Source organism: Leopardus geoffroyi, chromosome A3, assembly GCF_018350155.1.
Source record: "Leopardus geoffroyi isolate Oge1 chromosome A3, O.geoffroyi_Oge1_pat1.0, whole genome shotgun sequence".
Taxonomy (NCBI): Eukaryota; Metazoa; Chordata; class Mammalia; order Carnivora; family Felidae; genus Leopardus; species Leopardus geoffroyi.
Window position 1 is genome coordinate 55,063,592 of NC_059336.1, and position 14,645 is coordinate 55,078,236.

The following is a 14,645-nucleotide window of genomic DNA, read 5'->3' on the forward strand; positions in this document are numbered from 1 at the left end:
CACTGAGTAAAATTGAGGTGTTGATGATCAGTTCTATCACATGTGGCTTCTCACTGCATTCTTAGCGGCAGGACGGCGTGAGAAGGCAGGCCCTGGGCGCATTGTCCCCCCGCTCTGTCCAGGGGGCCGCCCCTGACTGCAGCCTCGGTGGGCACCGGGCCCACGGTGTCCAGGCCTCTCCCGTCTCCACCACTAGGAACCGCGTTGTAAGTGGTGTTTGCAAGTTTAGCACCCAGAGGGAGGCGCGGGGAGCTTCGCACATGACCTGCCCGCGGGCACAGGGCTGGTGAGGGGAGGGGTGAGCGTTCACATCTGAGTCTCCTTGAGGCCGCCCCTGGCCGCACCCCTCCCTAGCACGGCCCCTTGCACAGCGGCCACGCGGAGCTGCCTTGTGGCACCTGTACCTTCAGATGCCCCAGCATCCCGAGGGGCTGAGGTCACGGCTGGGATCCACAGCACTGCACTGAGAGTATACAGAAGGGGAGTCCAGAGCGACTGTCAAGTCAGGGGAGCCGTTTCTGGGTGACCTTTAGCCAACACCGGCCGTGCTCTGGATGGGGACGTCGCATCCCCCGGAGGCTGTGCGGCCTCGGGAACCTGAGCCTCTGCCTCCTTCCTCCTGCAGCCTATCACCACGGGAGGCGTCACGTACCGGGAGCAGCCCTGGCACCGGGAATGCTTTGTGTGCACGGCCTGCAAGAAGCCGCTGTCGGGGCAGCGCTTCACGTCCCGGGACGAGTTCGCCTACTGCCTGAGCTGCTTCTGTGACTTGTACGCCAAGAAATGCGCCGGCTGCACCAACCCCATCAGCGGTGAGTGTCCCCCAGGCCCCCACTCACGCACGGCCACCTGCTCTCCCTCACTCAGCCACCCCAGGGATGGACAAGATACCGGACTCTGGCCCCCGAATATGTTTACCTACCAAGACTCCGGGCCTCGCTGAGGTTCTGAACAGGCCGACACTTTCTGCCTCTCTTGCTTTCCTGTCCTCGTTACACTGGGGCCACTTCGGCAGGGGACGCTGCCCCTCTAGCTCACCTGATCACTGAAACCCATACGGCCTGTTCTCAGGAGGTTTATTATTTCTGCTTTTGGTTGGGTTATCTCCACATAGCAGTCTGTAAGTCTATGGCACCCGGAGAGGCACAACAAAAACTGGCATTTCCAGGCGAGCCGCTCCCTGTGTTTCTAAAGGTGCTCCCTGGCATCTTCGAGGGACTTGTCTACCACCAGGGCACAGCTTCACGAGGGCAGAGGGCAGTGTTCGAGGCAGTTCTCCCTTAGCCCCCAAAGGCTCCCGCAGAGCAAGAGCCCAAAGTCTGGCTGGCTGTAGACTGGCATTGTACTAAACGGTTAGACGTGCCGGGAAATGGAGCGTGGAGGACAGATGGCTGGTCAGACTCAAGTCCTGTAAATGTTCACTACGCATCACCACACGAATCAGTGACTGAGCTGGAGGGAACCGTGAAAATTCCAGACTGACCGGAGGAAAAGTTCCGTGACCTGGGATTCCCAGCTCTGCTACGTTCGGGTGACTGGCTGATCCCTGTCAGTGGCAGATGGCAGACACGCGTAATGTAAATATAGCTGCGTGGCCAAATGGCGTCCCTGTGTAGCTTTGCAGTGTAATCACACAGACAGATTTCACAGCTCCTGTGTGCTTGTCTGTGACTTTCTTTTTCCTGGAGTCTGGAACTGAGTGCATCTAAATGCACCTTTTTTTTTTTTTTTTTTTTTTTAACGTTTATTTATTTGAGACAGAGAACCTGAGTGGGGAAGGGGCAGAGAAGAGGGCTAGAGAGCGAATCCCACACTGCCAGCGCAGAGCCTGACACGGGGCTCGAACTTACGGAACTGCAAGATCATGACCTGAGCCAAAGCCAAGAGTGGGACGCTTAACCGACTGAGCCACCCAAGCGGCCCTAGAACTCAGTGCATCTAACTCAGCCAGCTCACCCGATGTAGGAAGCCCCAGGTCACTAAAATAATCCTTGATGCATAATCCAGAGCTCGTGTTTCCATATGAAATTAAAATGTGAAGAAAAGTCCAACATTTAAATTTTTCTGTTAATTCGATTCCAGCCATATATACCAGATTGCCCCCTTAGAATCATTTAGAGAGGAGAAAAGCAGTCTTTTGATTAATCCAACAGATTAATCTTGAATACTGTTTTTACAGTAACATCTGTGGAAGTAAATGTTTCTAAAATTAGGCTTCATATGGGGCCCCTGGGTGGCTCAGTTGGTTGGGCATCCGACTTCGGCTCAGGTCATGATCTCGTGGTCCGTGAGTTCGAGCCTCGCGTCGGGCTCTGTGCTGACGGCTCAGAGCCTGGAGCCTGCTTCAGGTTCTGTGTCTCCCTCTCTCTCTGCCCCAACCCTGCTCATGCTCTGTCTCTCTCTGTCTCTTAAAAATAAATAAATGTTAACAAAAATTTTAAAACAATAAAATTAGGCTTCATGAAGCAATATAATCTAGCTAAAAGCGCTTTGAAATAGAAAGTATCAGATATGTGTCATTATTCCCCTGGTAGCACTGAAAAACGGAAACACCACTAGGAAGACAGTGAGGAGCGTTGCTTCTCTGAAGTGCAGAGAGTAATGTTCTGGAACCTACAGAGGAACTTTGAAGTTGCAGCTGAAATGTACTTTTAGCCGAATCCCCATTTGCAGGAGATTGTGCATTTAGATTTGGTTTTTAATAGATCCTTACTCAGCACTTTTTCTCGTCAGCAAAATCTAAATGATTTTCCTCGTTACTCTGAGTCCGTATCTGCAAATTCACTGACCCTTGTTTGAAAGTCCAAAATCAACACCACGTCACATGCACCCCCAATGGAGGCGGACCGAGGTTGACGCTCTGCCTTGTTTCGATTAGCATACTATAACCATGAGCCGTTTAGTGCCATGTCGTTAGCATTTGGGTGCCTTTTGTTGGCAATTTCGCTGCTTAAAATGGCCCCCAGGGGGCAATGCAGATGTGCTGTCTGTGTTCTGAGTGCGGGAAGGCTCTCATATGGAGAAAATAACACGTGTTAGATGAGCTTCCTTCAGGCCGGAGCCATGGTGCCATTGGCCGCAAACCTCAAATAATGAGAGTTGACGTATGTACCTCTTGCCTTTAGAAGGATTCGTCCTCCTTGGGCTGCTTTGGGCTCTCATTTCTGTGACCTGCCCCATTGATTGGCATTTCAAGGCAACCGTGGAGTTTCTAACCCACCTGGAACAGCACCCAGCATAGCTCCTACGCTAACATCCTTCTTCATCCTCTTCAGTTCGCTCAGTGCCGAGAAGAAACACAAGTACCTTCTAACTGTTTTGCAGCCCTCGCCCCTGAATCAAGTTAAAGGGTTGCCTGAGCCTCTGGTTTTTAAACATGGGTGCATATGTGAAACACCTGGGAAGCTTAAACAGTTACTGCTGCCTGGGTTGTGATTTAATTGGTAGGGGCTATGACCTGGGTGGTAGGATTTTGAAAAGCTTCCCGGGTGATTCAGATCTGCAGCAAAGTTTGAGACCCTTGGGCCTAAATCACTGGCTTGGTTCTGCTGCAGGGCCAGGGCATGCACTCTGCGACCACAGGTCTAGTATTAGTAAAGGCAATCGGCGTTTTAGTAACATTGCATATTCAGGATACCTCTGCTTTTAAATTTTTTTATTTTATTTTTGAGAGGGAGAGACAGAGCGTGAGCAGGGGAGGGGCAGAGAGAGAGAGGGAGACACAGAATCCGAAGCAGGCTCCAGGCTGTCAGCACAGAGCCCAACGCGGGGCTCAAACCCACAAACCGCGAGATCATGACCCGAGCCAAAGTCGGACACTCAGCCGACTGAGCCACCCAGGCACCCCCAGTATACCTCTGCTTTTAAAGCTATGGGGTATTCAGGAAAAGAGTCAAAAAACTTTCCTAGTGCATACCCCCCCCCCCTCCGCAGGGCTAGAGAGGCATTAGAAGGAGCACAGAACTGGTGTCTAATTAGCTGAGGGGGATTAGCTCATAAGTCTCCCCGAGGTGAAAGGACTTAATGCCCCAAGCCAACCTAGCCAATTAAGTTACAAAAGGAACTAGCTGTTGAGTGAATTACAGACTTCTCATGCTATTTTATTATAATGGACTTCAAGCCATTATAAATGGAGCAGTCAGTGTGGTTACTTTCTTTTTTACTGGGGTAGATTGAACCACTATTTCTACAAAGAACTCTGTAATTGGAATTCATGATCCAGATTTCACCAGAATCAATCACAAACTTTTTTTTTTAAGTTTATTTATTTTGAGAGAGAGAAAGAGAGAGGCAGAAGCAGAGGGAGAGAGAGAGAATCTCAAGCAGGCTCCGCACTATCAGCACAGAACCCAACGTGGGGGTTGAACTCACGAACTGTGAGATCATGACCTGAGCAAAAACCAGGAGTCGGATGCTTAACTGACCGAGCCACCCAGGTGCCCCTCGATCACAACTGTGAATGACCCTGTGTATTTCATTCCATTTTATTCCAGGTGGCTCAGTGACAGCACAGAGCGACCGTATTTTAATAGGTGGCCAGTGTACCTTAAACATTTGATAAGAAGTAGTCCTCAAACAAGAGTCAAGCGCCGAACTGACTTACCACTTTTCTTGCTTAAAGTATCAGATGGCTGGGGCGCCTGGGTGGCACAGTTGGTTAGGCGTCCGACTTCAGCCAGGTCACGATCTCGCGGTCCGTGAGTTGGAGCCCCGCGTCGGGCTCTGGGCTGATGGCTCAGAGCCTGGAGCCTGTTTCCGATTCTGTGTCTCCCTCTCTCTCTGCCCCTCCCCCGTTCATGCTCTGTCTCTCTCTGTCCCAAAAATAAATAAACGTTGAAAAAAAAAATTTTTTAAAGTATCAGATGGTTTACTGCCCACACATCATAATGTGCCCCCACCCACCCTAGCAGCCCACCTTCCACCTCTCACACCGAAGTTCATGCTGCCGTAGCTTATCTCCTGATATTCCCACCGCAAGAAATGTCCACACCCACCTACCACATACCGTTTCTTTTGTGAGGCCTTTCCTGGCCATTCCAGAGAAAATTAGCCTATGCCCCCTCTCCCCCCACCCTTCAGCACTTCATTCATCAAATCGCAGACTATTTGAGCTCCAGGCAGGAGGCACCCAGCGAAGGAACAAGAGATATCAGCGACCTGTCTCCTGGAGTTTCCTTCCGATGGGACAAACACACACACACACACACACACACACACAGTGGGCTCTTCGTAAGTATAGCACTGATCACACAGTTCTGGAGCCAGTTTATGTACCTGCTCCTGCTGAGGTTTGTGAACCCCTCAAGGCTGTGCGGGGTGTCTGATTCCCACGTGGACCCCCAGCACCCAGTCGTTAGAACTTGCACTCCCCACTCCCCGGACTGCACAATCCAGCTTTGAGACGGGAGCAAACCAGAATTCCTCCTGCAGGGCCAGGAGCCTGGTTCTGACTAGCAATGTCCTCCCCCCACCCTCCGCCCCCGGTGTTCTTTCTTGTCTGTTCACAGGACTGGGTGGCACAAAGTACATCTCCTTTGAGGAGCGACAGTGGCACAACGACTGTTTTAACTGCAAGAAGTGCTCCCTCTCCCTGGTGGGGCGAGGCTTCCTCACAGAAAGAGACGACATCCTGTGCCCGGACTGTGGGAAAGACATCTGAAGTCCACACCGCTGACTGCTGGCGACACTCACGGATTTATGTACGCTCTCCTTCTCAGCCAGGCAGTATTGTGTCTGGTCTCCACCGGCCGCGTCGAGACTCTCCTCTTGTGCTTTTCTCAGTGATATCCACGTTTGTTTAAACCCTTTAATCCTTTGTACTAGTTCAGTCCCAGGGAAGGAGGAAACCCCTGTGTAAACCCTCGGTGGGAAGCTGGTTTTGGAGTTTTGTAATCAAGCAAGGCAAATCCAAGTGCAAAAATCCTTTCGAATGACAGCTTTGTAAATGTATCTTTCTTTCACTGCGTATTTAATTTTTAAGTGCAATTAACATGTCACGAACTCGAGTTTCCCAAACCACACGAGATAATGCAGAGTAGGTATTTACAAGTATGTAACTTCCTGTCACGTGAGCCCTAAAGCAAGATTATACAGCTTACAATAAAGCTATCCAGAACAAAATGGCCACACAGCGTGTGAAACAATGATTAAACACTGAAGTTCTGAGCACCGCGGTATAAAACGCTTTATTGTATGTTCCGCTGATCGCTGTCTGAAGTGCACGTTCAGACGGGCTCGGTCAGCGTTCACTGAAATTACATCACACCTTTCAGTGCAAAGAAGGCCTTCAGTCAGCAGCACAGCCTCTCTCTTGCTACCTTCTCTTTGTGCCTCTCTCCCAAATTCTCTTGCTCTGCATTGGATGCAGCAGCATAAACTCCAGAATATGAGCAGCAGAAAATGAACTAATGACAATGAAGGCAGATGCGGGGGGGGGGGGGGGGGGTCACTTTTTCTTTTTAGAGAAAGAGAGAGAGGATGCAAGTAGTAAAGGGAGGGGCTCTTTTCAAGTTTGTTTACTTGTGAAAGAGAGCGAGCATGAGAGGCAGAGAGAGAGGGAGAGGGAGAGAATGAGAATCCCAAGCAGGCTCCACACTGTCAACACAGAGCCAGAGGAGGGGCTCAAACTCACAAACAGTGAGATCATGGCCTGGGACGAAATCAAGAATCAGACACTTAACTGACTGAGCCACCCAGGTGCCCATTGGGGTTTTTCTTTCTTTTTTCTTTTCTTTCTTTTTCTTTCTTCTTTCTTCTTTCTTCTTCCTTCCTTCCTTTCTTTCTTTTTAAAAATTTTTAACATTTTTATTTTTAAGACAGAGAGAGAGCAGGGGAGGGGCAGAGAGAGGAGGAGAGAGAATCCCAAGCAGGCTCTGCACTGCGAGCACAGAGCCCGATGCGGGGTTCGAACTCACGAGTTGTGAGATCATGACCTGAGCTGAAATTCAAGAGTTTGGCCACTTAACCAACTGAGCCACCCACGTGCCCCATTGGGGTCACTTTTCTTGTTTTTTTTTTTTTTTTTTTAAACTTTTTTTTTTTTTTAATTTTTTTTTTTTTAACGTTTATTTTTTTATTTTTGAGACAGAGAGAGACAGAGCATGAACGGGGGAGGGTCAGAGAGAGAGAGGGAGACACAGAATCTGAAACAGGCTCCAGGTTCTGAGCTGTCAGCACAGAGCCCGACGTGGGGCTTGAACTCACGAACTGCGAGATCATGACCTGAGCCGAAGTCGGATGCTTAACCGACTGAGCCACCCAGGCGCCCCGGGGTCACTTTTCTTAACAGAGCTGAGTTCTTTCCCAATGCCATGGGTCCATATCCTACCTTGACTTGCCTTCTCGTTCATAAAGTGAAGGATTTCAAAAGGATACAAGCATCTTGAGGCCAGAGATGACCTCTTGTTCATCTGGGTATTCCCAACACCCTAGCAATTTAGGGCATGCTTTGGAAGCCTTCAGTGTTTCTGAAAGGGGGGAAAGGAGAGAGAGGGAATCGTGGCTATAAAGATGTGAGCTCCTAGTTTGGCATTAGTCTGTAAAACCATCTGTGAAAGCATGGTTTACGACCGGAAAGCACTGAGCCAATTTATGAGACACGGCAATGTGTATTTCTCTTTACAGAATGGTAACACTAGTGATTTTTGTCCTTAGTTTTCTGAGCGCGGTACCATAAAACGATAGGCCATGCAATAGAAAACTCTGGTGGAAATCAAGTCCCACCCATGCTGAGCAGGTGTGAAGTCCGTCCCTTAACCTGAGTGCCAGTGCATGTGAGAAATGTCTGAGACAGGCCATCTGAGGACTCCACGACTCGCGAGTCGTTTTGCCTCCTCCTACTTCATGGGATAAAAGTGAAAACGTTCCTGCAAGTGTGCCTTTTGAAACAAAAATAACAAAATTCAAAATAAAAAGGTAAAAGCTTTGCGAATCTCACTGTGGAGCAGCTTACCTGTTCCTCATTAGACCAACAGAGACACTGGACGCGCCCAACCTTAAATTAATGGTAGGGGAGGTTCTACTTCTAGTAAGGAGTTCCTATTGGACTCCAATAACCTTCTGGACAAAAATATTTAAAAACCTTCGAAAACCCTGGTGCACGACCCAAAGCAGGAACACTTGGGAGGGGAGCAGATACCTGAAGAAGAGAATGGCGGTGGGTAGGTTTCCCATTTTCATGGCTTTTACCGAGGGGCGGGTCCCAAAGGGGAGCTAAAACTCTGTTAGAGAACCTACGGTCTTACTGGCTTGAAGACCCAAAGGCCAGAGCTTGGCACAAACTGTCTCCGGAAGGTAAGAGTGAAAAATGGTATGAAAAAGAACCCCAAGTTCTCATGAAATCCCTACCAATCTCTGGCTGACAGCTAAATCACATGCAGAGGCTAGACTCCGAGTAGCCCAGCCAAAGCTCAAAGGTTGGGATTTTCGGGATGGTGGTGTGCAGAGCTCAGAGACTCTCTTCCCAGTGTAACCATGTAATTGGGAGAACTATGCGCGTGTGTGTGTACCAAATAAATACCTTCAACTCTTGGAAAATTACCCTAAAGGTGAGCAGCAAGTGGAGAAATATGCAGGGAAATCTATAGGTTATAGTAAGAAGAGTGAGAGTCTACGGCAGTTGACCACGGACTGATCCCACCCCACCCCTGCCCCCAGTTTCATGTGACAAAAGCTCTACTCTGGGCAAGTGCAGCCAAGAAGGTAAAGGCTCCTACTGTTCTAGGGCTGTGCCCTAGGCATGACAGTTCTGACAATCCTGGGATTCCCATCACTCCTGCTCCAGCCTGCCCACAGGGTGGAGGCTCCATGTTAAGAGGGGCAGTCTGAGAAGACCAGAGGCTACTCCTAGGAGGAGGATTGTGTGAAGACATTTATTAGGATGATGTTGGTATGTTCCGCTAAGGATACCGGTCCTCTCTGTCGAGCACCTACTCATAGAGGTGAAGCCAGACACCATCCAGCCCCGAGGTGTGGGTGTAAGTGGCAGCTTTGTGAACTAGGAGCTCCGCAGCTCTGCAGGAAGGGACTATTTGGTACCAAGAATGGAGGAATCTGTGCCTAAGGGGACTATCAGAAACAATGGGGATCTTGGTGGCAAGTGACTGAGAGGGGGATGGTAGGTATAGGATACTAGCAGCAAAAAACAAAATGGCAGATGAGCCAGGAGTTTAATGGAGAGAACCAGGGAAAGAGACAGGTAGGGAGAGCCCTCCTGGGATCCCACTTATCCCTAGGGTTCTGGAAGACCATAGGCATGTACCCCGTGGATTGTACCCACTCCAGAGCAAACAGAGTGGGGGTTCAGAAGACCATGGGCATGTACCCCGTGGGTTTTACCCACTCTGGAGCAAACAGAGTAGGACCCAAAGACCACTTGAAAGCATTCTCCAAGTCACACACAGATCATCAGCAAAGAGCATCTTATTAGCTCAAAGGGCTTACGCAGAAGCCTCGAACCAAATGCTGGCCAAACATATAAACATGTTCAAAAAACTGAAGGAACATATATAATAACAACTCTCATCAGAGAACACCAATAAAGAGATAAACATTATTTAAAAATCAAATGGAAATTCTGGAGTTGAAAACTTTAATAACCAAAATGGAAAATTCACTAGAGGGGATCAACACTACATTTGAGTTGAGAGAAGAAAAAAAAAAATCAGTGAACTTGAAGATAGATCAACAGACATTATGAAATTTGAAAAATGGGGAAAATGAGGAAAAACTAACAGAACCTCAGAGCAATGTGAGACAATGTTGAGAACCAACATAGATATAATGGGAGCATCAGGAGAGGAAAGAGAAAAGGGACAGAAAGAAATACTTTAAAAATTAATGGCTGAAAACTTCCCCAAGTTTGATGAAAATTTTTTAAACTACTCACCCATTCAAGAAGCTGGACAAACTTTAGGGGAGAGACTTTGATGTTTGAGTGCAACCACATCAAAACCTGGGTCTGCCTCCAGCCTGACTCTACTCAGCCTTCTATCAATTGGGAGTCATGACACTGCATCATATTTCTAACTGGCTCTAAAATAACACGGTTGTACGATACTACTTTTTATTAACACTTTCCATTAAATTATGAAGTAAAACATACACAGAAGTGCATCATACAGGTGTTAGGTAAAACTGAACCATAGAGATAGAAGTAAGAATGGTGGTTACCTCTCAGGGAAGGGACACGAGAGAAGCTTTTGGAATGCCGGAAATGTTCTGTATTATGGTTGGCAAACTATGGTCCATGGCTAAATCCTGCCCACTGCCTGTTTCCTTAAACAATGTTCTATTGGAATACACCCATGTCCACTCATTTACGCATCGTGTGGCCCACAAGACGTTTTTACTACCTGGTCCTTGACAGGAATTTTGCCAACCCTCGCTCTATACCTTGATCTGGAGAGTGGCTACATATTTAGGGATATATAAATTCGCTCTGTAGAAGATTTTTTAAACTCTACAGTGGTTTATGATACCTCAATAAAAATAAAAATATGGGGGCACCTGGGTGGCTCGGTTAGTTAAGCATCTGACTCTTGATTCGGGCTCAGGTTATGCTCTCACATTCGTGGGAGACTGAGCCCCGCATGGACTCCATACTGGGGGGTGGAGCCTGCTTAAGATTCTTTCTCTCCCCCCTCGGCCCCTTCCCTGCTCACACTCTCAAATAAATAAATAAATAAATAAATAAATAAATATGTTATACTTTTTATAGTTTCTTCTACCGAACAATTATTTTCAAGCTCACCTTTCCCTTGAAACAAAGCAAGCGAACTTGCCTGATCTTTACTTGGTGGTTCTAATACACAAAGGTCTGGAGGTCAGTCCCTACCACCTGATGCTTCTACTGCGCCTCATGCTTGGTGCAGTGTTTCCTCGTAGGCTTGGACACTTTTGACTTGGGCTAGTTAGTCACTGACTTTAGAAAAATCATCTGTGGGGGTTCCCTCGGGCTCAGGATGAGCCTGTCTTCCCACAGACGATTTCTGCTGCCTCTGCCACGCACCTGGAGCACCCCCGAACTGGAACCGATTCCCAGTCACTTACTGTGTTTCTTTCACCACGCTGGCGGTCTAAATTGTGGCTAAGGATCTGTATGCCAGCCTGCTTGCTCATTTCCAGTCTCCGCTGCCTGCCCTGCTCCCTTTCCTGTTCTTCCTTCCTGTTTTCCTGTTCTTCCTTCCTGTTTTCCCGTTCTTCCTTCCTGTTTTCCTGTTCTTCCTTCTGTTCCTTCCCTCTTGTCTTCCCGCCCTCCCTCGGTAGGGCAGGTTTTCTTCTCATTTATCTTTGCCATGTGGGGTTGCTCTTTGGGGTCGTAGCTGTTAGGTTTCCTATTTTGGGGGACACGGGGCATTGACGTCTCTGTACTTTACATCACGGTCATCAAAGCCATGGCTCACGTTCGAGAGAATATCAAAGTGGCCTGCTTCCCTGGATTCTTGTGTTCTCTTAGACTTGTGACTGTCAGATCATCAGTGCTTTTTTTCCCTCAAACATTTTTTCCAGCAGGATTGTTCCTTACGCTGAAAAAGTCAGCTTCTTTCTCTACGGTTTGGCATAAGAAAACGATAAATGTGTGTTAATTCCTCTCTTTGTGACTCAGTCTACAATGTTGAGACTTACCTTAATCTTGCCTATTTTAGTATGTTGGAGCTTTGATTTAAAAATGTAGAACTATCTTGTAGAACAAGTTATATATTTATTAGAATTGCACACTTACACTTGGCGGTAGTATTTAGGATACTGTACAATTTTTAAGTTTATGTATTTATTTTGAGGGGGGGAAGGGGCACAGAGAGAGGAGAGAGAGAATCCCAAGCAGGTTCTGCACGGTTAGCGCAGAGCCCCACACGGGGCTCAATCTCACGAACTATGAGATCATGACCTGAGCTGAAATCAAGAGTCAGACGCTTAACCAGCTGAGCCACCCGGATGTCCCAGGATATTGGAAAATTCTTACTAGTTTACCTTCAACCCAACCACGAAAATCCAGTCACCAGACTAACTGAAAGCAAACAGGTTTCCTCATGAGGCAGTCACCTGTTGTAGAAACTCATCAAAGAGAAGTGACTGCCGTTTGGCACGTGAGCTAGACCTGGGCACTCGGAGGCTCCCTGCTCCCTCCCTCGTCCATGGAATGTGGGAATATCGCTTGCCTTTCCCGCTCCCAGAGGCTGCCCCATGGACACGGCCTTGAGATAGTGATGTGGGGTTGAGAACACCCACACGGTATATGTGACGGAACCTCGTTAAGGGCTCTTTATCAACTTTTACAACCTGGAGGCTGGGCGCCGGGATCCATTCATCTTTGTTGCCACCCAAGACAAGCCTCGTATAGAAGTTCCCTTTGCTTATTAAAACTGCCACCTACCGGGGCGCCTGGGTGGCGCAGTCGGTTAAGCGTCCTACTTCGGCCAGGTCACGATCTCGCGGTCCGTGGGTTCGAGCCCCGTGTCAGGCTCTGGGCTGATGGCTCAGAGCCTGGAGCCTGTTTCCGATTCTGTGTCTCCCTCCCTCTCTGCCCCTCCCCCGTTCATGCTCTGTCTCTCTCTGTCCCAAAAATAAAAAAATAAACGTTGAAAAAAAAATTTTTTTTAAATAAAAAAAAACCTGCCACCTACCAACCTGGAGCGGCCTTTCTCTTCAGTCTCTCCCTGCCCTCCTGCAAGGGGGCCAGTTTCAGATTCCACCCGGGGAATCTCCTGAGATGGTTACTAACACACATGACCTTGCATGGACCCTGACCGTAGCAAACAGCTCGGTAAATGTATCTGCTCTGATACAATGAGCCCTGGAGCCAGGCCGATGACCACCGTCTCAATACTGTCCTTAGTGACAGCTTCATCTCTGATAAAACTTCAAAGACATGTCTGTGAAAGTCCGCAGTGCTGGCGGTGAAGCAGAACCCTAGAGGTCAGCAGAGAAAGCCTGGTCATCAACAGAGGTGAAGCCAGAGTGTATTTAAAACACATCACTGATGGGGCGCCTGGGTGGCTCAGTTGGTTAAGCATTCGACTTCGGCTCAGGTCATGATCTTGCGGTCCGTGAGTTCGAGCCCCGCGTCGGGCTCTGTGCTGACAGCTCGGAACCTGGAGCCTGTTTCAGATTCTGTGTCTCCCTCTCTCCCTCCCTCCTTCTCTGACCCTCCCCTGCTCATGATCTGTCTCTGTCTCAAAAATAAATGTCAAAAAAATAAAAATAAAAATAAAATAAATAAACATTAAAAAAAAACACAACACATCACTGATTCACCACAGATGGACACAACCCAGTCTGTAAGCAGAGGGCTGCCCACAAGTCATAAATCAGCCTAATAAATAAATTCTAATTCCCTTTGAGAAGATTTTTTAAAAATTAGCTAAAGTAGAATAAAAGTGGGATTAACTTGTGTTGTCAGTTAATCATATTCCTTTGGAAACTTAAAATAGGCAAAACATAAAATCAATTCTCAAACATCATTAGTGATGCCCGTTGGAACTTGAGGGCACCTCTCATTTGCTGCCTGGCCACTAAATGACAGAATGGGGGCTCTGGGATCCGTATAAGGTAGAAATATGGGGAAATAAGATCTGGAAGAGACTTGAGGGTCAGAGAGAAATCTGCTTCCTGACAGAGGAGGAAATGGGGGAGCACAGAAGGAAGAAAGCTGACTCAAGACTACACAGAGGCCAACATACTAGAACCCAGGTCTCCCGACTCCTAGCTCACTGAGAATTTTCTGATGGCAGTAAAAAGCCAGCTGCTATACATTTTTATAATACTTACATCTCGTCCCTGTGGCAGCCAAGTTGACTGTCCTTTTGAATAACTGCTTTTCCAAAAGCTGGTACCATTGTATACGTTGTTCCCAGGGCAGGGGTGGGGCGGCTTCCAGAAAGGGGCCCAACCCCTGGTTTAATACAGAAGAGCGTAGGTTTTAGTCACCACTCGGCCCACCATCAAACTGCCCGCCTTCAGAGAAGCCACTCTTCCTCCAGGTATCAGCTTCCTCTTTTGTAAAATCAGGAAGTTGGATTAGACTGTTTACAGTTGGAATAACCTCCACTGGAGAAGAACTAGAAAAACCCATCATTGGACTTAATCAATTTCAGGGAGGGTATTCTATCTAAAATAAAACACAAGCTATTTTCTTACATGAAGAGATGATTATGGGGGAAATGCCATCTCTGAATACATAGCAGTTCTTCTGAAACACTGAGGAAACGTCCGGGTGATACCTATGCCAAAATGTGCATAAACTAAGAAAATGATCTTCTTTTTTTTATTATTTAAAAAAATTTTTTTTAATGTTTATTTATTTTTGAGACAGAGGGAGACAGAGCATGAGCAGGGGAGGGGCATAGAGAGAGGGAGACACAGAATCGGAAACAGGCTCCGGGCTCTGAGCTGTCAGCACAGAGCCCGATGCAGGGCTCGAACCCACGAACCGTGAGATCATGACCCGAGCTGAAGTCGGACGCTTAACCGACTGAGCCACCCAGGCACCTCGAAAATGATCTTCTTAAGAGTGGCAAAGCAACGGGGAGAGAATGACAAATAAAACCCTGTTACGAAAATAGGAGCAGTGTAACTTTCTCCCCAGATATCTATCAGCAATTACAGTTAGAAGCATGTGAATAAAGGGGCGCCTGGGTGGCTCAGTC

At 47.9% G+C, this 14,645-nt stretch overlaps 1 protein-coding gene across 3 annotated transcripts in view; it reads left to right on the forward strand.

The window, feature by feature from the left end:
* The window catches only part of FHL2 (four and a half LIM domains 2), a 67,375-nt gene extending 61,251 nt beyond the window's left edge, over positions 1–6,124 (forward strand). For all 3 annotated transcript variants that reach the window (XM_045445549.1, XM_045445552.1, XM_045445551.1), the window contains exons 5-6: positions 626–812; positions 5,508–6,124. In XM_045445549.1, coding sequence (XP_045301505.1) covers positions 626–812; positions 5,508–5,659 — 339 coding nt within the window. In that variant the 3' untranslated portion in view covers positions 5,660–6,124. The remainder of the gene's footprint in view (positions 1–625; positions 813–5,507) is intronic.
* Positions 6,125–14,645: the final 8,521 nt, after the last annotated feature.